Here is a 21,941-nt window from a genome sequence, read left to right as displayed (position 1 = left end):
TGGAAAATAATTTGAGGTATCGAAACATGGCTTCCTCCTTCATATTTATTTATGTCGAGTCGATGTGATACGGGAATACGACGAAGAACGGGGTTGAGCATTCTCTCGGCAGCCCCTCATGGTCTGGAAGTTCATCGTATCACAATCGATTAGTGACATCGAGTTTAACTCATTATATCGAGTTTATCTCGATAGAGACGTTTGCATCGCACAGATTTCCATTTTTTACACCTTTCAGATGGGACCAAATGCCCTCTTGTAGTACGGAATATCGAACCTGCTCAATTTATCTCACTTGGCGCGCTATTCTAATGATACTGTGGCAGATGAGGCGATATCACGGCAGATGTTTAGCCCGCCCATTGATTCCTCGATAGTCTTACACCGGCTGCACATCAAATCCGACGATCAATACCTTCGAAAGACAAGTCGACTGGTGATTGTAACGCCTTTTACATCATGTCATTGCTTTCACATTTCGACAAATTATGATAAGATTGCCACAATTTCGACTAAATATACATGAAGCCGGACGAAGCTATCGACCTCATCACGAACACAATGATTAGCTTCCCATTCAAGTATATAAGATGGCATTCGATGTGCAAATAATGCCACTTACAGCTTACGCGCCCGTCGCTGGAAAGCAGCCCTGGCAACGTCGCCATTTTATGATTCCCACGGATTCCAACTAATTGAAGCAATCCAAACATTTGAGGACTTACTTTACTCCGTCGAATCCGGCTTACCAATTTCTTATCGACTGCCTAGGTAATCTGGTGTGGCCGAGGCAATATCATATTTTGCGCGTTTTCTGGTGCAAGTTGGTTGCATGCTTCTCGGCATTGTTCAAGCAACTACACAGTTCGCAGATATCTGAACGTTCAACATCGAGCTACATGGAATACATGATTGTAATTCTAGGGCTTCGAAGAAAAGCAATTCTCCGCCATTCAAAGTCGAATGAAAAGTGCACATCGTACCCTGGAACTATAGCAATTTACAGTGCTCTAGAATATTCAAGGCGTCTCTATCTGTCGCAGGGCATAGCACCGCGTCTCTCAATCTAAATATAAAACCGGCCATCAAAACCCCAGCAGTTAATAATCCATCCTTATGATTTCTCCAATTGAGCGCCCACAGGAGATTGTGCTTTTTGCGTTCAACTAGAATCAACCTTACTTTAACCCCATCTTTAGTTATTATATCGTATGAGTATTCGCGCGAAGGATCATTTACCGCCAAACATGACCCCGTGTTCCAATCTAAATTTCTCCTGGGCATGAATCAAATGTCAGCAACAGACTGCAAAGACATGAGTTTGGAAATGACAAGGAAATTTCAAGTGAAAACCTATAGAGAGGAATCAAGTTGGTCACATATTAGGCCATCAGGGAAGTTTCCTTCCTGCTCGCCAAGCTCGTTCAAGTGCACTGCAGTGAAGATATAAATCGGGCATTGTTCCACAACTTTTAGCTGAATGAAAATCAACCTACCCTCACTTGATTTTTACCTCTTCTTCTACTTGATTTGAAGCCATTGCTCAGTCAAGCTACTATCACGAAAGAGTACGGCTGCCGACACAAAACCCCTCTCTTACTTCCACAATTGCAAAGACTTACTCCATCCCTCTCAAAATGAAATTCCAAGCACAAATCTTGACAATTCTCCCAATTCTTGTCCTCCCCAGCAACGCTTGTCTTACAGTAGTTTCTCAATGGCTGATCGAAGGCTGGCAAGGTATCGTCGTGGACAATTCCTGGCTTCGATGCTCCAATCAATGGGTTCCCACCGACATCGTGCCCGATGAAACTATAGGGATGAATTTTACTCTCACAGGTTGTGAAGATGGCTACAGCGCAACAATATTCATCAAAACTGGACCGAATGCTCAATCCAAGCTGATTGAATATAAGACACCTTATAAGACGTTTGGTCCTTACGATATGGGTGCGACTGAGGATCCATATACGGACCGAACGCTACAATATAAGTGGATGAGAACTTGGTGTTAGTGGCTTGCCTGTCCCGGATTTGCTGTTCGGATTGAGTATCTATGTTCATAATTCTGGCGATCTGGTTCATTGCCTTGCGAGATGGATAATTCGAATACGGTATTGAGGGTTATGCTGGGCTGAAACTTGATATTTGGGGGCGATGAGAATCGCAGCTTGTCTGAACATTGTGATTTGGAGTCAGATTCTTGTCCATAGGTTATCATTGGGTCTTGGGTTATTGTGCGTGTATTCTCATTGAAAGTTAAAATGGGCTTGTTCCATATATTATGATAATAGAATTTCAATTTTATCATCATTTTATCGGAAGAGAGAAAAAAAAAACAATCTCCATGCACAATTATTTATTTGTGAGAATCACAAAACGTACTCGCCTCATACTTTTGATTGAGAAGCTTTTCTCAAACTCAGCACCCGTAGAAACCGGATTTCCTATCCAGTTCATATTCAAAAAATTCGGATTTCCATCCTCTTCTTTTCACCCGCATTCTATTCTCGGTTGTGGACGATGCAAGCCGTTTCATTAAGGCCAAAGCCACCACTCAAACCGTTCATCATTAGCATACCCCTTCAAATTCTATGCATTTCACATTAGCATCTCTTTGATCATTCGTTCCTCCCCCAAAAGCTTATATGAAGTAAACTCGCCGATTAACAGACGCCCTCTCCAATTTACTGTCTCCCTCTCCCTTTACACTTTACAATCAATTCCATCTACCCCTACACCACTCATAGTGTCTTATAGTCCGTACTATTATATGATTCAATATGAGCTTTGATATCTAAGCCAAAACAACACTCAGCATGAGTACGGTTTCCATAACTGATCAAATCTTTTAGTTGTATAACGAATCCAAAATCACCGCGTGTCAAACTATACTATAAAGTATCGGGGTCCCTATATTCATACTTGACAGATTACCACTGCGACATACTGCGCCTAGATGAATCCAAACTATAACCTTATTAGATTTATTCGTATACAACGAGCAAGGTATCACACGCGACATACATAGAGCAAGCTTTCATACAATACTTCTAAGTAAAGAACGTTTCTAAGCAGTATTGCGAAATCACTACTACTACACACGACTTCATCGAGTCACTATAAGGAAGAATAAAGGTATCAATCATATAGAAAGCCAGAAGAGAGTTCCATTTTTATATTTATTTGTTTACATACATACATAATGGATCGCTCTCGTACCCCTCAAAAGCGATTTGACTACTCTTATATCTCTGAGATTCCATATCAGAATCTATCTTCTCATTATAGAATTCGACTATTTTACTGCTTACTATAGAATCCATCTTCTCACTATAGAATCTGCTCATTCCACTATAGAATTCGAAGAGTATAGAAATAAAACAAATCTAAATTTTAGGGAACAAGAGTAATTAAATGATATTTAGGGGGTGTGAAAGTAATTTGCTAAGTCTTTACATATAGAATATAAGTCTTCACATATTTGAAGGAATCTCGGAGTTCAAAAGTCTGGAAATGTATACTGTAGAGATGGTTTGAGATAACTACTCTACAGAAAAGTGATATAGAGATGTAGGGGATGAAGAACGGTAGTAACATTTAAAAAAAAAGTGCATTTCAAAGTCGTTGCCTTCAATATCAAGTTTTCATGAATGTTCGTAGTATACTGAAACAACAGACAGGTCCAATTCTTAGGTCATTGTCGGATTACTAGACAGAGAAGCCCAGAATTCAAACGTTGAGACAGAAGCAAATTTTGCAGTCAATAAAGAGGTTTCAACATCGATACATAATGAAAGAATGGGAATTTATTGTTTGCTGCCCCATCGCGCCTATAAACCACCCGACCCATCCCATCCTACAAGCTTCAGGGCTAACCCAGAGCTCGCATCAAAGTTACGCCTCGTCTTTCGTCAATATCATATAATTCGTTGTATTTACCTCATATCGCATTCCTCGTAACCGTACTCTCAACCCATCTCATCCCCAGCTACACAACATCCACAAAAACGACCTCAGTAAAACCTCCATCTCCCCAAATACCCACAACACTCATCGCAAAGCCCAAGCCAGCGACTACAGTCCTGACGACTTGGCTGGCCATGAAGCCCTCCATCTCCTCTCTCACTTCTTCTCCGTTGACATTATCATCCATTTCCTCCTCACTACTCGCCAACCCCGCACTTTCATAATCTCTCGCGCTCTTGCTCAAAACCTCGTAACTTGCATCCATTTGTCTGGGGCTCATAGGCTTCTTTGATCGTTTCTTCTGTGCAATGCGTCTTGGACCTGTGGAGCCTATAGCAAGCGGGATGAGTTTATCGACGATTGAGCTTGAGGCAGCGAAGAGCGAGGTCCAGAGGAGATATGGATGTCTTTGTCCTCGCGGTGAGAAATAAAAGGCGAGAAGGAAAGACCATGATGAAATCCATGTAAGCGCCCGAGTATGTGTTGTGGCGAGAGTAGTCAGGGAGCTGTAGGAACGAGATGCGAGAGTGGCGGACGGGAGGGTCAGGAAGGCAGGAATAGTGAGGGATGAAAGGGTATAGGAAACGCCCTGTTTTTCATTGATTGTCAGTCTGTTGCATTCACAATAGATTGGGAGGATAGAAGATGAGAATAGATTAATGGAAATAGACAAGGTGTAAGGTCTGGAATGACGAGCTGTAGTGGGGTGATGCAAGCAACTTACAGTAAGTAGGCCAAGGGAAATCGATCCCACAAACTTCAAAGTCGAAACAGTCTTTGTATACATCTTGTCAGTGATTAATAGCCCTCTCAGATAAGTTCTCACTGAAGGGTTGTCCAATACACAAAAACAGTGTGATGGATAAAGTGGGATCTAAGTTGTTGATTTGGTTAGGTATTCTATCAGCTTAGCGGAAATAGAAGTACCGAACTAAGGGAACTCCGCCGTCATTTTCTTCAATTGATCAATTGCGATATTATGTAATCAAATCTTAGCCCCGGAACTTGTTAATGGATAGCCGTACCGAGGCTTGAGACCCCGGATTTACGAAGGTCGGTCATGTCTCACTTTGGCTCAGTAATTCAAATAACGTGTGTTTTCCCATTGATGATAAACTGTTGTGTACGTAGGACTTAATTATCGAAACAAATATAAGTATCTACATCAGCAATTCCGTCTCGAACTTACAAATACATACACCTTTGATCCTCGAGATATAAACGAACATGGCTCTACCTCGATCAGAATATCTCTCCGATGTCTGGCGGAATGGCATCTTTGGTATGGACTTCGAATAGATGGCACGGTTTGCTTTGATTGCATAGACTAACCGTACATCCTTTAGACAACAAAGTCGTCTTCTGTACTGGCGGAGCAGGTACGATATGTTCCGCTCAAGTGCGCGCAATGGTTCACCTGGGCGCCAACGCGTGTATTATCGGACGCAATCCATCCAAGACTGAATCCATGGCCAAATCCATTTCAACTGCACGTCCCGGATCGAAAGTCATTGGAATTGGCGGTGTTGATGTGAGAAACATAAAGAGTTTGGACAGTGCGGTAGAGACATGTGTGAAGGAATTAGGAGGCATTGATTTCGTTATGTACGATTGCTTATCCTTATTTCCCTTTCCCTCATTTTCATTGATGGCGTATTCTAATACATGACCACTCCAACAGCGCCGGAGCAGCAGGAAATTTCATTTCACCCCTCGAAGGTCTCTCCTCGAACGCTTTCCGAACTGTCCTCGAAATTGACACTCTCGGTTCCTTCAACACCCTCAAAGCTACTCTCCCACACCTCATAAAATCCGCCTCTGCCCATCCAAACAAAGCTTCTAACCCCAACACGGGAGGTCGCATTATTTTCATCTCCGCCACATTCCATTTTACAGGAATGGCACTTCAGGGACACGCAGCAGCAGCAAAAGCAGGCGTCGATGCTATTTCTGCAACGGCCGCATTGGAATACGGTCCAAGGGGAATAACTAGTAATGTGATCACTCCAGGACCCATAGAAGGAACGGAGGGAATGGCAAGACTGGGCGATAAGGAGAGCGAAGCTAGCGGGGATGCGCAAAGAAGAAATCCATTGGGCAGATATGGCACAGTAAAGGAAATTGCAGATGGAACTGTGTACTTATTCAGCGATGCAGGAAGTTTTGTCAATGGTGAAGTCTTGGTTATTGACGGAGGGAATTGTACGTTTGATTATTTCCTAATCCTTCGTTTTCCGGACCCATTTCATTCACCCTCGCTAAGTTATTTTTACTAACCGAGTCCAAATAGGGAGGCACCCGGGAGGAATGGCCGGAGGAAAGAGATACCCCGATTATTTACTAGACGATACATTCGTACGAAGAAAGGAGTCAAAGTTGTGATCACCGGGTTACACAAGCTGCATGTTACACAAGCTGTATGTTACACAGGCTGTATGCTGTCTGTGGTGAGCTGATGCATTGGGGTTTTTGTTGGGGCTGTTGGGTTTGAGACATGTAATGCGATAGACATTTTGTATTCTGGCCAAATTTCTGTTCTTAATTGACGATTATCGTCTAACTACTAGATTTCCATGTTTATTCTACATTCTTCATGATCGTAACATCGTTATGGCATCGCATCATCCATTTATACATACTTTCCTTCCTAGATAATTTCCGCCACATAATAAATAAACACGCGGCCGCTTCCTTCATTTCCCTTTCGTTCACTGCGGCATACGTAATCCCCGAGCCACACCTAGACTTTGGAGACGTGTTTTTCCAAATCTCTTCCCAACCGTCGCACATACCCACTCTCGACGAGTGTTGATATTAATTGTGAATAAAGGACCTACCAATAAATGCCCTTCAACACACTCCAACACCAGATCGCAATTGGATCCTCAGCATCTTTCAAGTCTCGAATCCAATCCAACATTAGCCTCACAGTCTCATCAATCTCTGCATGGTATCGCTCCCCACACATGTTATCACAAATATCCTTCAGCATCATGTTTCCTTTGGAGAGATGCACGATGATTAAGATGCTAAGGAATATCTGAGACCAGGTGAAGAGGTAGGGTATTAGACGCTTGCAACGGGATGGGGGTGACAGGAGAATGGGCCACATAAGACAGGACTAGGGGGTATTGTTAATAGGGGCGAAGATCAAGGTAATGGTGAAAGGGAAAGTAGGAAAGACAAAGGTAGAGATAACATACTCGTAGACATTCCGCGACATTTTGGGCATCCTCTGGCGTTACCAATTCCGGAGAATGTAATACCTTATACACAAAAGGTCGATAAACCATGTATTTGGCATAATAGTATCTAGTTCTAAGTGTAGCCACTTGTATGTCATATGCATAAGGATATCTAACCGGTTCCTCGTCGATGTCGGTGGAGAAGAGAACCGGACGGTAACTCTGTTGTGACATTGGAGATGTGAAATTGGGATCGATATTCTCGATGTCTCGTTCAGGCGTTTGCACATAAGGGAAGCTGGCGGGTTCATCTTCTACCCATTGAAGTGCACTGGGGAGTAGGCCACGCCATTGAGTTAGCTGGGATGCCAGTTGTCGTACTCCAGCTGCGGTTAAGAAGGTGTAACCTTCCGAGCAAGAAGAGTTAGCGTCCATCTTGGACACTTTGGTTGAAGAAGTCAGTCTTATCCAAAACAAAAAAAAAGAAATTCAGTTAAAGAGTAGTGTGCTTACTCTCAGAGATCCCGTTCTGCATCTGCACGCAAATTCTTCGTAATGCTAGTACTGAAGAACTATGTGCTTGCCAATTGGATTCCCGGTCCCCCTTTAAATCGTCTTCACAAAATGGCATGGGAAAAAGTGGCATCTCAATGTGCATCTCGAGATTCATCATAGAGGTGAGTGGCAAATCTATATCGAGGTGTAAAGTCCTATTGTTTCTCAGTAGAATGAAGAGAAATTGAAGTATCAAATCACTCACGTTTCCATGGTGGCACAATGCCAATACGCACGTTTAATAAGGTCGCCTTTCGGTGATTTCCAGTCAAAGCTGTCCCTATAGTTCGGTCAGAAGGTATTGAGAAGTTATCGAGGGGGTTGGTGTGCTGACGATGTGATGAGCATATCACATGCTGATGAAGCAGAAACCATCGACCTCCAAAATTCCTACGATTACATCAACTGCCAATCGTTCAAGTTTTTGGTTCAAATAATTACCAGATGGCGGTAACAGGATTGGTAATATAGTCTAGGTCAAGTTTGAATTAGTCGAGTTCGAAAAGCTCATATCGATTGAAATGGAAACGCACGCTGTCAGGCAAAACATCTGCACATTTTCAAGATTACATTCTGTCAAGACAGAACCAATCTTTTTCATCGCTTCGTTGAAAAAGGATACTCCTGGTGGTTTAGATAACCCCGACCCGCCTCTGATGCCACTGGGCCGTGCTTGGTAGATATCGACAGGAGAGCCGCAGGATCCTTCAAGCGCTACTTCTCCAAGCGCGAATATTAGCAAGGCAATAACGGATTCCATATCTCCATCGAATCCTTCAGACATCACTTTCGCTAGAGTCTCAGAAAAGAAAGTTTGTCTATCCATGAAAGGGTATAGAAAGTTGAACGTATCGAAATAAGACACCGCCAGTTGATGCATAGCTTCGGGGATCAAGCCCGGAAATGTTGTTCGCGAGCCCCCAACAACTCTACTCGCCAAAGATTGCATGCCCACAAACGGTCTCTCTTGTAGATCTACATCTAAGGATAACGGGGGTCTTGAGGCCTGTGTTCTAACCATGAACACTGGCCCCCTTTCCAGAAATTTGCCATTGACATTGCTTGACGGCGCAGCTTTTAGAAGAAGTTGCTGTATAGCTGGCCATAACAGAATCTTATGAGACGCAGTATAGTGAGGATATATAGTATTTGTATGCATTCGGCCTGTAATTGTTTCGTTTGGGTGTGAGGACGTGGTCGCGAACGTGTGTCCCTCGGCTTTGAAGCTAAGAGGGTTGTTCAATGATGAATGGGTAAGTGGCGTCTGACTTTGCTTAAGCTCTGCAATGCCCGTCGCGATTTGAGGAAATTGCTCGAGCATAACTTCTATATTTTTCACTCGATCCAGGATTTCAACCATGGTTTTGTCTTTCCTATGACGCTCTCAGTCAGGTCCAATACAGATGAGAAGACTAGAACAGTTCAAATTTCGCTCGCAGTATCAAATAGTCCGTTATATGCTTTGTAACACTTACTTTGTCGGCACTGGCTCCCTATAGTTGCACTCTATCTTCAAGCGTGTACAAAGACCGCACTTTGGGCGATTCTCGTCACATCTCTGCTTCCGTTGTCGACAAACATCACAAGCCTTGAGAAGTTAAACGTCAGTTCCCTTTGGCAATATCGTAACACAATGTGTTCACATGTTATAGCATTAGGCGTCTTTTAGAAAATATGTATGATGAAAGTGGTGAAGGGAAAACACCAACCTGGCTCGCGATCGGTCCTCTGTCCTTTCGCACTGGAGCTGCTCCAAGAGTGGAACTAGATGCCGAGTCTTGGTTCATTGGAACTTGATTCTTTCGCCGCGGAGGGTTTCGGTAGGTGCAACGGATTATATATTATGATGTGTTCTTAACAGATGCTTTATCGTATCCCTTCAGATGTGTGGCGCATTCGTTTCCGGTCGGCTCAGCGAGGATAGAGCATAGCAAAATAACTTCTGTGAAATATGTTTTTTGGACTGCCTATTATGGAACCATTGCTGGATAACCTAATTATATTTGATGCTGATGATATTGTCGATATTGCTGCCACTGTCGTTATCCACGGTGGCTGTTGGATCATTTAGAGACACCGGGTACCTAGTACTCAGGGTTGCTTTTTCGAAAAAATTGACCCGAATGATGAGAACATGTATAATGATATGCGAAAGTGATTCTTCTTCACAAAAACAATGATGAATTTTGTATTTGCTTTGTCAAAAGAAAGATGTGATGGTATTCGGGATTTAGCGACGACTACTATGTGTAAATTGCATCACAAAAACGTATTGGCCAATCGTCTATCTTATTTATTATTCAAAATTGCAAGGTTGTATGAGAGGGATCTGAATTCTGTGGAGATGCCTCCGATCAAAGCCTGCGATCAAACAAAATGGGAGATATGATCAAGTCCAACATCACCGGTAATGATGTCCGCCTCCGAAGGTATTTGTTCGAAGATTATCCAATGGAAGGGCATATTGTTGTTCCATTATGTAAGCAATGAATAAGCTTACAAATTGCAAATAGCGAGAGGGGCGAGGAGGCGAGCTTGAATAGTTCCTATTGATCTACTAACGTAGTTTATCAGCGAGCGGATCATATCACCGAGCGGATCACTTTTACCTCAATTTACACCTTTCTCTTTCAATATGCGTTTTATCAATCAATTGAAATGCAATCAAATAATAAAGAAGTCCGAATAATCTTAGTTATTGAAGCTATTCAAAAAGATAAAAAACTTAGTATTCGAAAAGCTGTCAAACTATATAATTTATTATTATATATCACTTTATTGTAGAATGAGTGGTTTTGCTTTTTGTATTGAAATTCAAGCTAATTTTTATAATCTTATAGAATTAGAAGAAATAATTATTATTCAATATATTTTTGATATGGATTTGAGAGGTTTTCTATTTAAATTTAAGAATGTGGAAGATATGGCAAATTATATTTTTGAATTGAAGGGTGTGAAATGTATTGGGAAGTTTTGGGTATATTGATTTGTAAAATGTTGAATTGAATTAAAGATGCGTTTTAGTTGTGTTTATGATTTTCAAAGAGCTTTTTATGAGGATTTTAAGTTTATTGAAAAATGGTTTTAATTAGTTGTGAATATGCGAGTGAAATATGGTATTTTGAATGGAGATTTTTATAATTTCAATAAAATAGGTTTTATAATAGGGATTATATATGTAGTAATGGTTATTATTAGTGTTGAGAAATATAATAGAAGTAAATTAATATAGTTAGATAATCGAGAATGAGTTATAGTAATAATATATGGAAATGGAGAGGGTGAAATTATTTTTTTATTTTTAATAGTTTAAGGATAGGTTTATTTTTTCAATTGGTATATCGAAATCGATTTTTTTATAGAATAGATTATTAAATTTATATCTAATAAATAAACGAATAATAAGATAGGTTTAGAATAATTGAAATATTTTAATAAGTATATTAAGAATCAAAGAAAGAGTAAATATTGAATATTAATATTAAATAAATATAAAAGTTATAAATCAATAGTTTTTTAAGTATATTATAAAGAGAATGATATTATATATTTATGTTTATTATTATATTTAAGTTATTTAATTTAGTTATTTGATATTGGCTATTTTAGTAATTTGAAATGTTTATATGAGAATCAAATTAATATTTTTATTAAGATATATATTAAGTATATTTCGAAGGTTGAATTTTTTATAGTTTTTAAAATTGTATATAAGAAATCAATCATTTTTCAAAATATGAAAGTAGGGTTTCGAGGAATAGGTTTAATTCTATTTAATTCTGAAGTTGTATTTTCGAAATTAGATATTCGAATTCGTATATTTATTTCTCTCTTTTTCGATTTAAATCAATAGATCTTTCAAACCTTTTATAATCTAATAGAAGCTTTTTCTTAATTAATATTAATTAAATCTTGAATAACTTGTTATCAATTAAGCTTTTCTATATTTATATTTGAAACTGTATTAATTCTAGTTAAGAGTATAGAGAGATTAGTTTATGAAAATATACTTTTAAGTATAGAGAATTGTATATTTTGGATAGTAAATGAGGTATTAAGTAAGTGTCGATATGTGAAAAAAACTCAATTATATTAAGGAGGAGTGTTTATTGAATAAGAAGTTTTTGATATATTATTTTAGTAAGAGATTGATATTCAAATTCAATACAACAAGTATTAAAAAGAGGGGAATTCTAATAGGGAATCATCTTTTAATCGATATTGTAGTAAATACGAAAAGATAGGTTATAATGTAAGAATCTATCAAAATAATATAATAGATTTTAGATTATTAGATTTTTAATAATTTCAATCAATTGATTCAATTGTTATTGAATAATATAGAATTGAAGATATAAATTGAAATAAAAGTAATTCGCTTAATGATATGATCCGCTCGCTGATAAACTATGTTAATTCCTTTACCTTCTTTGATTGCTTTGACTTCTTTGAGGGTTTATCGTCAATGATAAAGACATTTTAATGGACTTTATAACGAATGAAAGCAAGAACTAAGTGAATATCGGTGACATCACAATGTCATACAATTAGTTACACAGAACCAGCATCTAAAGCTGTTTTTCAGGAACACGACTTCTGCCCAGGCGGGGTGGTCGTACTAGGCGTACGAGGTATACAAGGTAGGTAATTAAGATATTTTGGATTGTACACAGAGTGCAAATTTTCGTCACAGATGGAGGAGGAATCCGGCTAGAAATAGAGTAAAATGGGAAGATACTTTCGATAGATATTTATATGTTAGGTATGATTTTCATGGAATATATGTTCTTTTTGCTATATAATCTTACCTACCTTAGAGACAGACAAAAATACTACTAAGTTACGCTTTCGAAAAAGCAGGAGATATCTCCGCCACGCCATTCATCCCCGCTAATCCTTTGTATGGCTACAATTGTCCTGCTACATCAAACGTTCGTCATAACGACAACAGCATCAGCAGCGGGGGCGTACAGCTGAACTAGCATGGCATGGAGATTATGCGCAAATTTTATGATTCCGTATCGCATCTCATTTAATTTGTAAGAGTTAGGGCCTCAGCTTATCGCACACCACCTTATTTCGTAACAAAATCCCTGCAAAAAAATCGTTTTCTTATATAAACTAATTTCTTTTATAATTTATTTAATAATTGAAAAAGTGATCTAAAAATTTCATATATAGAAAATAACTATATATAATATCTTAAAAACAAAATAGATCTTTTAAGTATTTTATTTTAATAAAGTTTCAGATTTTCAAAATTGAAAATTTTCAAAATTTATTACATATAACACTTTTCCTATACAAAAAAATCGATTTTTTCGAAAATTTTGGAAATTATTATTTTGAAATCTTACAACTCTTTCTAAAAAAAATATTAAAAATAATCTATTCATTTTTTCAAATAATTTCAATTATTATTTACTATTTCTATAAATTTGAATAATTCAATTCATATATTAATTGAAATTTTATATAGTTAAAAAGTTGAATAAATGAAGGTTTTTGCTGTGTTTTCGCTTAGTGTGCGATAAGCCGGGGCCTAAACTCTTACATTACATTCTGTTTATTGGATTGAGCCGTGGGTAGACATTAGCCGAGAGATATCTCCGGCTCCTCCTTCGCCCTATGAGTTTTTCACTCCCTAGCGAATCTCGATCACTCTTATCAGCATTCAAGAAAACGGTCTTTTTGGGGGTGTACTGGAGAATTATTCGTCTTAATTTATGATGCTGTGACAGGTCGACCGGAGCCTGGTCCGTCAATCTTGATCGGGGATGTTCTTTACACTCGAAAAATCTGAAATAGCCTTGTACAATTACCATCTTCAAATTTTCTCGTGTTTTGCGAATTTTCTCCGTGTATTCATTTCGGCTTGTAATAGTACTGCCAGCCGATAACATGAGTGTAACGTCGGTACGGAATGGCCGAAAATTCCAAGCCGATACATACCTCTTTGCGGTCGAGATTCCTCTCACCAAGTCAAATTTGGCCCTTGCTCGTGGCATGGTTATTCTAGGAATGATCTATCACTATCACCTTGTCAGACTTCAGTGTTAACAATATTCTTCAACGTTCACCAGAAAATGATCGCTCAAGTGGTTCAACTACCCAGTTAACATCTCTCAACAAGGTGATGTATCGTCTTGGCGGTACATCACATTACCTGAGATAAATATATCAGCAAGTTTTGCCAGCAATGTTTGATTAATTCAATGGATGCACAGAATCTTTGAAACCATTTTCATTAAAGCCTCAGATCGCCGGTGCGAGTTGATTGTTTTGATGTCACCCAATACCACAATAGCGGTTCCATCATTCTTCCATAAACCCATGTGGGATGTCCTCAGAGCCCCGTTATTTGACGCCATTATTTCTACGTTGAACGTGCAAAGATTTGATAGTATCGCGTCCCCTTTCCTCGTGGAGTTTATCATTATAGTTGACCCTTATTTGATCGACCTCGTGAAAGCTGAATGATGAAAATGACAACCTGGCTCATCATGCGACAATCGTGGGAGAAGAGCATATAAAGAGCCCCTCTTAATGGCATTATTTCTACCCAGTCTACTCAATCTCACGAACCATAGAGCCTCCTACTTTATAGCCAAGTATTGTCACAACCAAATTATCCCAGCACCTCAAGATGTATATCCAAAGATTCGTCATCGCAGCAATCGTTCTCCCACTCGCTATTGCGGCTCCTATCGCTGTAAGTCTTGATTAGCATACTCACACTTTTCAAATACTGAGAACCGCGAAAGAATACCGCGGGCGAGAACAACAACTCCCAAGTCATCCAAAATGGTGACAAACATGATGCAAGTCTACACCCCTGCAGTCGCTCGTTCTTGCAATGCACAACCAGAAAACCTCGCTAACACGCTAGTGAATCTAGGGGGTGGCATCTACATCAACCACTCTCCGAGCACGCCAAATCTTGTGGACACTTTTGGGTCCTTTGGGGTTCGAGCCCGTTGTCGATGGGGTCAATGGTGCACTTGTGGGACTCGGGCTCAAGTGAATGGAGGCGCGGTAAATTGTGCCCTCACTGATTGAGACGAGCCAAGAGACAGCACCCGTATGGATGAGGGGGAGACGCAAGAAAATCTTATCGGAGGGCGGGTGACTTGAAAGACTTTGAATTTTGTGTCATCGATGGGGAAATGTTTGTTATTTGTTGTTTATGGATTTCTTTAGCGGTGATATGTTATTTTCAATGGAATTCAACGTAGCAATATGCTTTACAGCGTTCGTATGGTAGAGGAAGGAACTCAATACACTTTATCTCAAAGCATTAATCTTCGTTTTAATCCCAGATATCGTCTTTATGTTTATGATTCATGATTTGTGACCTAGTCAGCCCTACCATAAAAGCTAAAACTTCGGCTCGGACCTGAAACCACCAAGTTAGATATTCACCACAATTTTTAATGAGATCATTGTATGTGTATTGAAAATTAGTCCGCTAGATCTATTATCATAAAGCTTTCCCAGGTTTAGACCAACATCATGTCAACTATACACCCCAGACCCGCAGCCCTCCTTTCTTCTCACAATTGTCATCAAGATATCAGGGTAGCATCTGCGCTAGTGTTGGATGAGGATGATAATACATAGAGCACTACTATTATTTGAGCGAAACAAAATATTAGATTATTGTTTCCGTTAATGAATTATATAGGTTTCACTCAAAACCAATGAGCGCCGGACGCAATTCGCAAGTTCCTAATTGTATATGGAAAATGGTTGCATGCTCAATGAAAATTCTGAATTGTGGCGTCTCGTCTAGTGTAACACAGAGTGCAGATATTGGTATTTGGATATATAATTGGCGGCCAAAATCCGCCTCTGAGACAATTGGATGTGAATATCAACAATGAATTGACACATAGGTAGTAATTATATTCAGATCTCGACCACAACAATCTATTTAATTACTACTTAGCGCAAATTCTTTGAGCCCTCTCAATCAATCTTTCAAGGCTGTCTGCCGTTGCAGGATTGTCAATAGAATGCTGTACAGGCCCGGCTTGGTCAGTAGAAGCCGAGACTGGAATGACCTATCCGAAAAATGTGTATCTGGCTTAGGTCCTTGTCCTTATCGAAAGCCAAGATAAGAACTTAGCCCTGCCTCATCAACCTTTGATACTTCTTCTTGAAAAGTCTTTTGGCGTTTCTTGCAATATACCATGATACTCGTCAGCTTCCACCGGATAGTGTTTGGTTGTCATTGAAACATCCTCTAAATGGAACTGTTTTCCTTCGCAAATTCCATCATGTCCTCATCGGCGTCTCTCAGATTTTCTTCTACTTCATCATTGTCCGAATGAACTTTCAACATTTCATCCTCGATATTTCTCAACACTTCCTTCAAGTTTCCATTATTCTCGAAAGGTTTCCCCTTATCTACCTCAACTTCTGCCAATGTATCGGTCTCGATGTTGGTTACCGTATTCTCCAAACTATCATCTTTCGTTGAATCTTCGTCGGTCCCTGCTAGCGAGGTATTTGATCCTAAGTCGTCTTCAATATCTCTCAACGGGTCTTCTAATCTCTTAACCAAATGCAAAAGATGTCGATCCAATCCCGTTCCTGCCAAGATCGTAACACCAAACGGCAAAATTTCCATATCACCCATTTCAACCCTATAAGTCCCGCAAGGAAGCGCTATAGCTACTAGGTCCAGGACATTGGCAAAATGAGCAAAGACGCCAAGCTTTTCATTGATGCCAATGGGATCTTTCGATACTTCTTCAATGGTGGGGTGAAAAGGTGCAGTTGGAACTACCATGACGGTTAATTCGTGAGAATCACCATCTAGCGTGAGAATGTCTTCGGCCATTCTTTTGTACTTTGCTTGTTTTTGCAGATCTTTGAATACATCAATGGCCGTGCTCTTACGGGCAAGTGCATTTTCGAAAACAGAGCGAATGACTGGGTGAAGTGTGTCTTTATTTTTGTCGAACCAACCATCAGGTAGTGTTGTAAGTCGCTCCAGAACGAACGTACCGCCATAAAGAAGATCGTTGGCGGATGCGAAGGGGGTCCAGTCTAAAGCCACTCGCCGGCCGCCCAGCTCTTCCAGAATTGCAATTACAAGTTTGAACTGCTTTTGATAGATGGGGCTGCAAACCTCGAGCGCAGAGTCGGGTGGGGTACCAAACTTGAATGGTGGTAAGGAATCCTCAAAATCTCTGGCATCCTCGGAATGTACTCGTGGTGAGATCTGGAATGGTGGAGGCTTGGCAAAATAGTCTTCTTTATCAAACCCCTGACATACTCTCCAAACTTTTTCAGTGACTTCAGAAGTGACACCCAGAAAAGAAACGCAGTCCTGATGGAGACAAGCTGGCGCAACCCCTTGAGCCGAAACAGTTCCTTTGGTAGGTTTGAATCCAACAATATTGTTAAACATTGCCGGAATTCGAATCGAGCCTGCGGTATCACTACCCAAAGAAAATGAAACCAAACCTTCAGCAACACTTATGGCACTACCGCTACTCGATCCACCAACAACGTAATGTCGACTGAGGACCGAGTGCAGAGTGCCAAATGGAGATCTGCAACCTGTCATGCCAGTAGCTAGTTGATCCATGTTTGTCTTTCCAATAAAAAGTGCACCGGCGTCGATACATCGTCGATAGACTAGTGATGAAGAGTGAGGAGTGTATGCAAGAGTTTGACATCCGATCGTAGTGGGTATCCCAGCAATGTCAAAGCTGTCCTTAACACTGAAAGGTACACCCCACAGCGGTGGCCTATTAGATCTATCTGGCCAACGCCTGTACAAATCTCTAGCTGAGGCCATAACATCTTCAATGGGTTGAAGGTGAATCCACAAAGATGGTTGTATATTTTGATATGCTTCAATGCGGTCATAAATAGCTTGCACTACGAGTTGAGGTTTGACACCAGCTTCGTAATCTATCATTAGACTTTCGATATCGAGACTTGAATCCCAGTAGTCCATTTCGTCTTCTCTAACATCACAATCTCGAAATATTCGGATCATACATGATTCTTTGTGAATATAAGCGGAGGCTCGATTCCGGGGCAAGGATATTGAAAAATCATCCACGGAGATGAAGCTCAAATTTCGAAAGAAAGACAAAGTAGAAATAGGACTTTCCAAGTATACGGGAATTTTCTCTTTCTCCCCTTTTAATAGACCCCAATTAACCAACAAAGTTCCAGCTCCTCGTCTCCTATATTTGGGCAGAGTGATGACTGAAGTGAGACCTATCTTGCGCTGTCAGATGAAATGGTGGATGCAATCCGTAGCCAAAAATGAAGCCAGAAAGATCTAATAGAAAGACACTTTTTGGTGCTTACTCAAGCACCGAGTATGCTATGAGGAATTACTAGTGTGAACAAGATCGGGATAATCTTACGATAGCATGGAGCATCACCCATGACCTTGATCTTATTAAATTCCTGCGCAGCACTGTACTCTTTAATGAGGTCCTCACGGGCATCCTTTGGAGGGAATATATGAGCAAGAGGACAAATAGCCCGTGCGATCTTCTCTGGTAAATCCCACTTGGCTATTGCAACGATTTTGTTCATGTCGTCGGTGTCTCGTACTACCAAATTGGTTCTCTCAATGTTTCCTTCTTTCAAAGTTAGGAGGACATCCTGTTTGAGACATTCACGCAAGCCTGCAAGGCTGTCTTCTGTTGGAAATAGAGTGCATTGCAAGGGCGTTTGAGCGAAGGCGTTGAGATGCATATCTGCAAGTATATCTGCGTCTTCCGCGGCAGCTACCTCTAGTTGAAAAACCATAATGAGCAACGTTGAAGGTGCGTGTTAGAATTGCAATGAAGTATGTTGTGCGTTATGACTTGTTGTCCTGTTTCGTGATGTTGATGAAGCAACCGCCTTGTAACCTACTTGTTCCACTCTTGCCCGCAATTGCACTTTCCTACGTTGATAGTCCGGCAAACAATGCTTTCCTACCTCGTACTTTCCTGGAATAAGAGAAGATAAGGGGTATGTACTTTCTATTCACGTACTTTCGTTCCCAGGTCAATAGAGACCTCTACCACGTGTCGACGAGCACTTACTCTCACTTTCCCATGTCATTAGTATTCTGTTACGTAAGGTTACTACTTGAATACTACGCTCTCGTTTCTTCCTTCCCCTGATACCATGTACCCGTATGCTAATATTCTATCCCAAACTTCACACGCGCTGATGATATTCAAAATGATAAAATCCTAACAATCGCAGGAAGATTCTAGTTGTTTCTCCTTGGCTACCTTCCTAGTACGGAGCAGGTTACCAGAGACCACAAAGGATAGACAATGAGCGTCGATTGGGTGTTTCCGCTTATGTAAGGCAAACTCAACACTGCTGTCCTACACAAGCCACATACGCCACAGTGACGTATGCAATTACCCCTCTTATTTTTGGTCATATTGAACTGCCCACTTTTCGCCCCCTAATTCCCATTCTATTGCATGCTACAAATACATTCAAAGAGCCACGATACAATTCTACCAAAATCATCAGCTTTTTCTGCACTCAACACAATTCAATCACACAATTCAATAATAAAACAAACCCACAAATCACCCTCCATCCTCATTATGTCTGCTGATACAGTCCACGTCAAGAACATCTCCTCGCAGACCAGCGAGAAGGAAGTCAAAGACTTCTTCAGCTTCTGGTGAGCTTCAACCCTCCATTCTTCCTTTGCAAGACTTTAACATCAAATCAGTGGAAAGATTATCAGTCTTGAAGTTGGATCCGTCGGAGAAACACAAAACGCCACCGTTCAATTTGAGAAGGAAACCGCAGCCAAGACTGCTTTGTTACTCGATAACACCCAACTTGGATCTACACAAGTTAAGGTCACAAGTGCATCTGGATCCTACGAGGATGATGGAAGCCATTATACTTCCAATGAACAACGTGATAGCGACGATATTACCCAGGAGGAGAAGCCAAGAAGCCGCATCATCGCAGAATATCTTGCCCATGGTTACACCATTGGAGACACCGCTGCTCAACGCGCTATCGACCTAGACCAAAAGCATGGAGTATCTAGCCGCTTCCTCGCCACCTTGAACAGTCTCGACAGCAAGTATAATGCCACTGAGAAGGCCAAGGGCGTTGACCAATCTTATGGTGTTAGCCAAAAGGCTAGCTCCCTCCTTTCTGGACTGACTTCTTATTACGAGAAGGCCGCCGGAACACCAACTGGTCAAAAGCTTGTTAACTTCTACACACAAACCTCTCGCCAAGTCCAGGACATCCACGCTGAGGCTCGTCGTTTGGCAGACATCAAGAAGCAGGAAGGCCCACAAAAGGTTCCTGGTACCGAGAAGACAACTTGTAAGTGTGGTTCAGTTTCTGGAGAATGTCCGTGTGCCCCTGGATCCTGTGCATGCAGCGACTGTGGCAAGTCCGATGTCAAGAAGGTTCCAGGCTCTGATAAAACAACTTGCGGTTGCGACGGTAACACCTCGAAATGTGGCTGCGCTCCTGGTCAATGCAGCTGCAACTCCTGTCCCAAGGCCGAAACGGAGAAGGTTGCTGGTAGCGACAAGACAACATGCAAATGTGGTGGAGACAGCAAAGACTGTCCCTGTGCGGAAGGTCAATGTGCTTGCACTGGATGTTGCAAATAGATCGATTTCTTTATGTTTATTTCGTTTCTAGTCATAAAAATCAAATTGTATCATTAGTTACCTGCTGACTTAGTTTGTTAACCAGCTGATCCAGCAGCTGTTGTGGACTCAACCAAGGTTGCACCTCTCGATTCTCAATCTGAGAAGTCATCCTTTGCATGAGCGTTTTCGATTTTTTAATCTTTTCTATGAAAGTGGCAATTTTTGGGATTGGTGTGAATGGTTACAGAAAACGGATATTAGGGATGAATTATCAGATTAGGTTGGACGGTTGTTTGCAAGCGATGCGTTGGGGAATTATGAAGGTTAATGATCAATTTGCGAATTAAATATCATAAGTTTATCTATCGCCACAATTACGTGCCTCTGTTGTCATGTTATTTTATCTGATTGGCAGTTCTTGTGGAAAGTGAGCGTTGTGTCCACATAATTGGCCAGAAAACTGTGACACTGATGTATATTATGTCACCAACAAAAAAGCAAATAACTCAGCAATTAACAAAATGTTGAGATTTGGATAGCTAGATCCGCATACAGGTCACATCCGAGAATACTGAGCTCCTTTGGTCACTGATTCAAAAAAACAAAAAAAATGGATGAAGATTGACTTCTCCATAGAGTCTACATTACAATTGCAATTATTGATACGCATCGCACATTTTCAAAGTAGAAGTGAGACAACATCACACCACAGTTACTTCATAATGAGTTTATTTCATTGTCTCATTAACTCCTCACATTTCATGACGGTATCATCTCATCTCACATCTTATCGATGCGTGCACCTCCTTTGAAAGTGCGACTAATATACATATTTCCATTCATTATCCCAAACACCCTCATATCCGATCGTCGTTAGTTCTCAGTCTTCGAGCGAGTCTCCTTCGCGTGATCCTCGAGAGGACCCTTTGGGTTTGAGGAGAGGTTCTGGAAAAGATGTATTAGTATTGAATCTGGTCTATTGTTTTCTCAACGAGTAGGGATAAAATTTACGTACCTCAAGATCAGATTTGCTGTCTTGTTGGTTGTTGCCTCCTTGGCTGACTCCCTTGGCATTGGAAGGAGCATCTTTTTGAGCACCGGTCTGGGTCTCGGGTGGTGGTGATTGACGTCCCTCAGGCATGATGTATGTGTGTATGTGTGTGTTTGTGTGTGTGTTTAGACAGTTCTATAGAGGATTAGTTTCATTGAAGAATGGATTGAGATTTGTTCTATGGAACATAGAATAGGAGGTAGGGATTAGCTTGTACGAAGCGAGGGACCACCGACGTCGTCAAGTTGATACAGATGGTCGAGTATGCAATAAGTGAACAAGTGTACTTACATTGATGGAGAGGAATTGAGCTTGGGAGATGGATAGTAAAATTGTGTGTTGTTTTGGATATGAAGTTGACAGAACCAAGCTTCTCCTTTTCTATATACCCCTCTAAGCTTCATACGTCATAGAGAAAGTTGCCCCCCACTTCATCCTTCACCGTGACATGAACTCGGGGCTTTTACTCCAGACACAAGCACGATCATGTGATTGTAACAAGCATTGAGCGTCAGCCACAAGACACTAGCCACATGCCAAGATTAGCCTCAAGCTTTCTAAATT

General features: G+C 40.7%; 7 protein-coding genes across 13 annotated transcripts; 3 read left to right on the top strand and 4 right to left on the bottom strand.

Annotated features, from left to right (window-relative positions):
• Window positions 1–3,410: 3,410 nt before the first annotated feature.
• BCIN_01g07930 (hypothetical protein) lies at window positions 3,411–4,897 on the bottom strand. The gene is made up of 2 exons (XM_001561007.2): window positions 4,694–4,897; window positions 3,411–4,558 (listed from the first exon to the last, which is right to left on the bottom strand). Exons 1-2 carry the CDS (start codon window positions 4,754–4,756, stop codon window positions 3,992–3,994), a joined length of 630 nt encoding a protein of 209 aa, XP_001561057.1. The 5' UTR covers window positions 4,757–4,897; the 3' UTR covers window positions 3,411–3,991.
• Window positions 4,898–5,047: 150 nt separating this feature from the next.
• Bcsps19 lies at window positions 5,048–6,648 on the top strand. The gene is made up of 4 exons (XM_001561008.2): window positions 5,048–5,251; window positions 5,316–5,574; window positions 5,651–6,171; window positions 6,260–6,648. Exons 1-4 carry the CDS (start codon window positions 5,197–5,199, stop codon window positions 6,349–6,351), a joined length of 927 nt encoding a protein of 308 aa, XP_001561058.1. The 5' UTR covers window positions 5,048–5,196; the 3' UTR covers window positions 6,352–6,648.
• Window positions 6,649–6,751: 103 nt separating this feature from the next.
• Window positions 6,752–9,934, bottom strand: BCIN_01g07910 (hypothetical protein). Of its 2 annotated transcripts, XM_024690722.1 has the most exons (9): window positions 9,419–9,934; window positions 9,185–9,297; window positions 8,243–9,082; window positions 8,151–8,181; window positions 8,044–8,099; window positions 7,915–7,989; window positions 7,668–7,864; window positions 7,173–7,597; window positions 6,752–7,090 (listed from the first exon to the last, which is right to left on the bottom strand). In XM_024690722.1, the coding sequence occupies exons 1-9, from the start codon at window positions 9,494–9,496 to the stop codon at window positions 6,803–6,805; spliced, it is 2,103 nt and encodes a 700-aa protein (XP_024546492.1). In that variant the 5' UTR covers window positions 9,497–9,934; the 3' UTR covers window positions 6,752–6,802. The 2 variants fall into 2 exon arrangements, with proteins under 2 accessions (XP_024546492.1, XP_024546491.1); XM_024690723.1 differs by having other exon boundaries at window positions 8,044–8,181.
• A 4,324-nt stretch (window positions 9,935–14,258) lies between these two features.
• On the top strand, window positions 14,259–15,027 carry BCIN_01g07900 (hypothetical protein). 2 transcript variants are annotated; one of them, XM_024690721.1, is made up of 3 exons: window positions 14,259–14,421; window positions 14,474–14,530; window positions 14,608–15,027. In XM_024690721.1, the coding sequence occupies exons 1-3, from the start codon at window positions 14,356–14,358 to the stop codon at window positions 14,731–14,733; spliced, it is 249 nt and encodes an 82-aa protein (XP_024546490.1). In that variant the 5' UTR covers window positions 14,259–14,355; the 3' UTR covers window positions 14,734–15,027. The 2 variants fall into 2 exon arrangements, with proteins under 2 accessions (XP_024546490.1, XP_001561064.1); XM_001561014.2 differs by lacking the exon at window positions 14,474–14,530.
• Window positions 15,028–15,106: 79 nt separating this feature from the next.
• Window positions 15,107–18,888, bottom strand: BCIN_01g07890 (hypothetical protein). 2 transcript variants are annotated; one of them, XM_024690720.1, is made up of 3 exons: window positions 18,776–18,888; window positions 18,104–18,723; window positions 15,107–17,951 (listed from the first exon to the last, which is right to left on the bottom strand). In XM_024690720.1, exons 2-3 carry the CDS (start codon window positions 18,492–18,494, stop codon window positions 15,955–15,957), a joined length of 2,388 nt encoding a protein of 795 aa, XP_024546488.1. In that variant the 5' UTR covers window positions 18,495–18,723; window positions 18,776–18,888; the 3' UTR covers window positions 15,107–15,954. The 2 variants fall into 2 exon arrangements, with proteins under 2 accessions (XP_024546488.1, XP_024546489.1); XM_024690719.1 differs by having other exon boundaries at window positions 18,104–18,888.
• Window positions 18,889–19,191: 303 nt separating this feature from the next.
• BCIN_01g07880 (hypothetical protein) lies at window positions 19,192–20,719 on the top strand. 2 transcript variants are annotated; one of them, XM_024690717.1, is made up of 3 exons: window positions 19,192–19,380; window positions 19,432–20,048; window positions 20,430–20,719. In XM_024690717.1, exons 1-3 carry the CDS (start codon window positions 19,301–19,303, stop codon window positions 20,504–20,506), a joined length of 774 nt encoding a protein of 257 aa, XP_024546486.1. In that variant the 5' UTR covers window positions 19,192–19,300; the 3' UTR covers window positions 20,507–20,719. The 2 variants fall into 2 exon arrangements, with proteins under 2 accessions (XP_024546486.1, XP_024546487.1); XM_024690718.1 differs by having other exon boundaries at window positions 19,432–20,679.
• Window positions 20,720–20,937: 218 nt separating this feature from the next.
• BCIN_01g07870 (hypothetical protein) lies at window positions 20,938–21,831 on the bottom strand. Of its 3 annotated transcripts, none has more exons than XM_024690716.1 (3): window positions 21,614–21,831; window positions 21,342–21,512; window positions 20,938–21,271 (listed from the first exon to the last, which is right to left on the bottom strand). In XM_024690716.1, exons 2-3 carry the CDS (start codon window positions 21,465–21,467, stop codon window positions 21,200–21,202), a joined length of 198 nt encoding a protein of 65 aa, XP_024546483.1. In that variant the 5' UTR covers window positions 21,468–21,512; window positions 21,614–21,831; the 3' UTR covers window positions 20,938–21,199. The 3 variants fall into 3 exon arrangements, with proteins under 3 accessions (XP_024546483.1, XP_024546484.1, XP_024546485.1); XM_024690715.1 differs by having other exon boundaries at window positions 21,342–21,555; window positions 21,669–21,831; XM_024690714.1 differs by having other exon boundaries at window positions 21,669–21,831.
• Window positions 21,832–21,941: the final 110 nt, after the last annotated feature.

The sequence above is a fragment of the Botrytis cinerea genome, chromosome 1 (assembly GCF_000143535.2).
Source record: "Botrytis cinerea B05.10 chromosome 1, complete sequence".
In the NCBI taxonomy this organism is placed as follows: Eukaryota; Fungi; Ascomycota; class Leotiomycetes; order Helotiales; family Sclerotiniaceae; genus Botrytis; species Botrytis cinerea.
The sequence above is the reverse complement of the archived record's forward strand: the minus strand, read 5'-3'. Positions and strand labels throughout refer to the sequence as shown.

Bases quoted from the DNA above. Each gene is read 5' to 3' on its own strand.
- BCIN_01g07930 (XM_001561007.2), bottom strand. From the start codon at position 4,756: ATGTATACAAAGACTGTTTCGACTTTGAAGTTTGTGGGATCGATTTCC. The intron at 4,559-4,693 runs GTAAGTTGCTTG...AATGAAAAACAG, and splicing joins TTTCCCTTGGCCTACTTACT to GGCGTTTCCTATACCCTTTC.
- BCIN_01g07890 (XM_024690719.1), bottom strand. From the start codon at position 18,494: ATGGTTTTTCAACTAGAGGTAGCTGCCGCGGAAGACGCAGATATACTT. The intron at 17,952-18,103 runs GTAAGATTATCC...AGCGCAAGATAG, and splicing joins GGGTGATGCTCCATGCTATC to GTCTCACTTCAGTCATCACT.
- BCIN_01g07910 (XM_024690722.1), bottom strand. From the start codon at position 9,496: ATGAACCAAGACTCGGCATCTAGTTCCACTCTTGGAGCAGCTCCAGTG. The intron at 7,865-7,914 runs GTGAGTGATTTG...GAGAAACAATAG, and splicing joins CATTGTGCCACCATGGAAAC to GACTTTACACCTCGATATAG. The intron at 7,598-7,667 runs GTAAGCACACTA...CTTCAACCAAAG, and splicing joins GCAGAACGGGATCTCTGAGA to TGTCCAAGATGGACGCTAAC.
- BCIN_01g07880 (XM_024690718.1), top strand. From the start codon at position 19,301: ATGTCTGCTGATACAGTCCACGTCAAGAACATCTCCTCGCAGACCAGC. The intron at 19,381-19,431 runs GTGAGCTTCAAC...ACATCAAATCAG, and splicing joins AAAGACTTCTTCAGCTTCTG to TGGAAAGATTATCAGTCTTG.
- BCIN_01g07900 (XM_024690721.1), top strand. From the start codon at position 14,356: ATGTATATCCAAAGATTCGTCATCGCAGCAATCGTTCTCCCACTCGCT. The intron at 14,422-14,473 runs GTAAGTCTTGAT...GAACCGCGAAAG, and splicing joins CTATTGCGGCTCCTATCGCT to AATACCGCGGGCGAGAACAA. The intron at 14,531-14,607 runs GCAAGTCTACAC...TAGTGAATCTAG, and splicing joins AAAATGGTGACAAACATGAT to GGGGTGGCATCTACATCAAC.
- Bcsps19 (XM_001561008.2), top strand. From the start codon at position 5,197: ATGGCTCTACCTCGATCAGAATATCTCTCCGATGTCTGGCGGAATGGC. The intron at 5,252-5,315 runs GTATGGACTTCG...TACATCCTTTAG, and splicing joins CTGGCGGAATGGCATCTTTG to ACAACAAAGTCGTCTTCTGT. The intron at 6,172-6,259 runs GTACGTTTGATT...GAGTCCAAATAG, and splicing joins GGTTATTGACGGAGGGAATT to GGAGGCACCCGGGAGGAATG.
- BCIN_01g07870 (XM_024690716.1), bottom strand. From the start codon at position 21,467: ATGCCTGAGGGACGTCAATCACCACCACCCGAGACCCAGACCGGTGCT. The intron at 21,272-21,341 runs GTACGTAAATTT...CATCTTTTCCAG, and splicing joins ACAGCAAATCTGATCTTGAG to AACCTCTCCTCAAACCCAAA.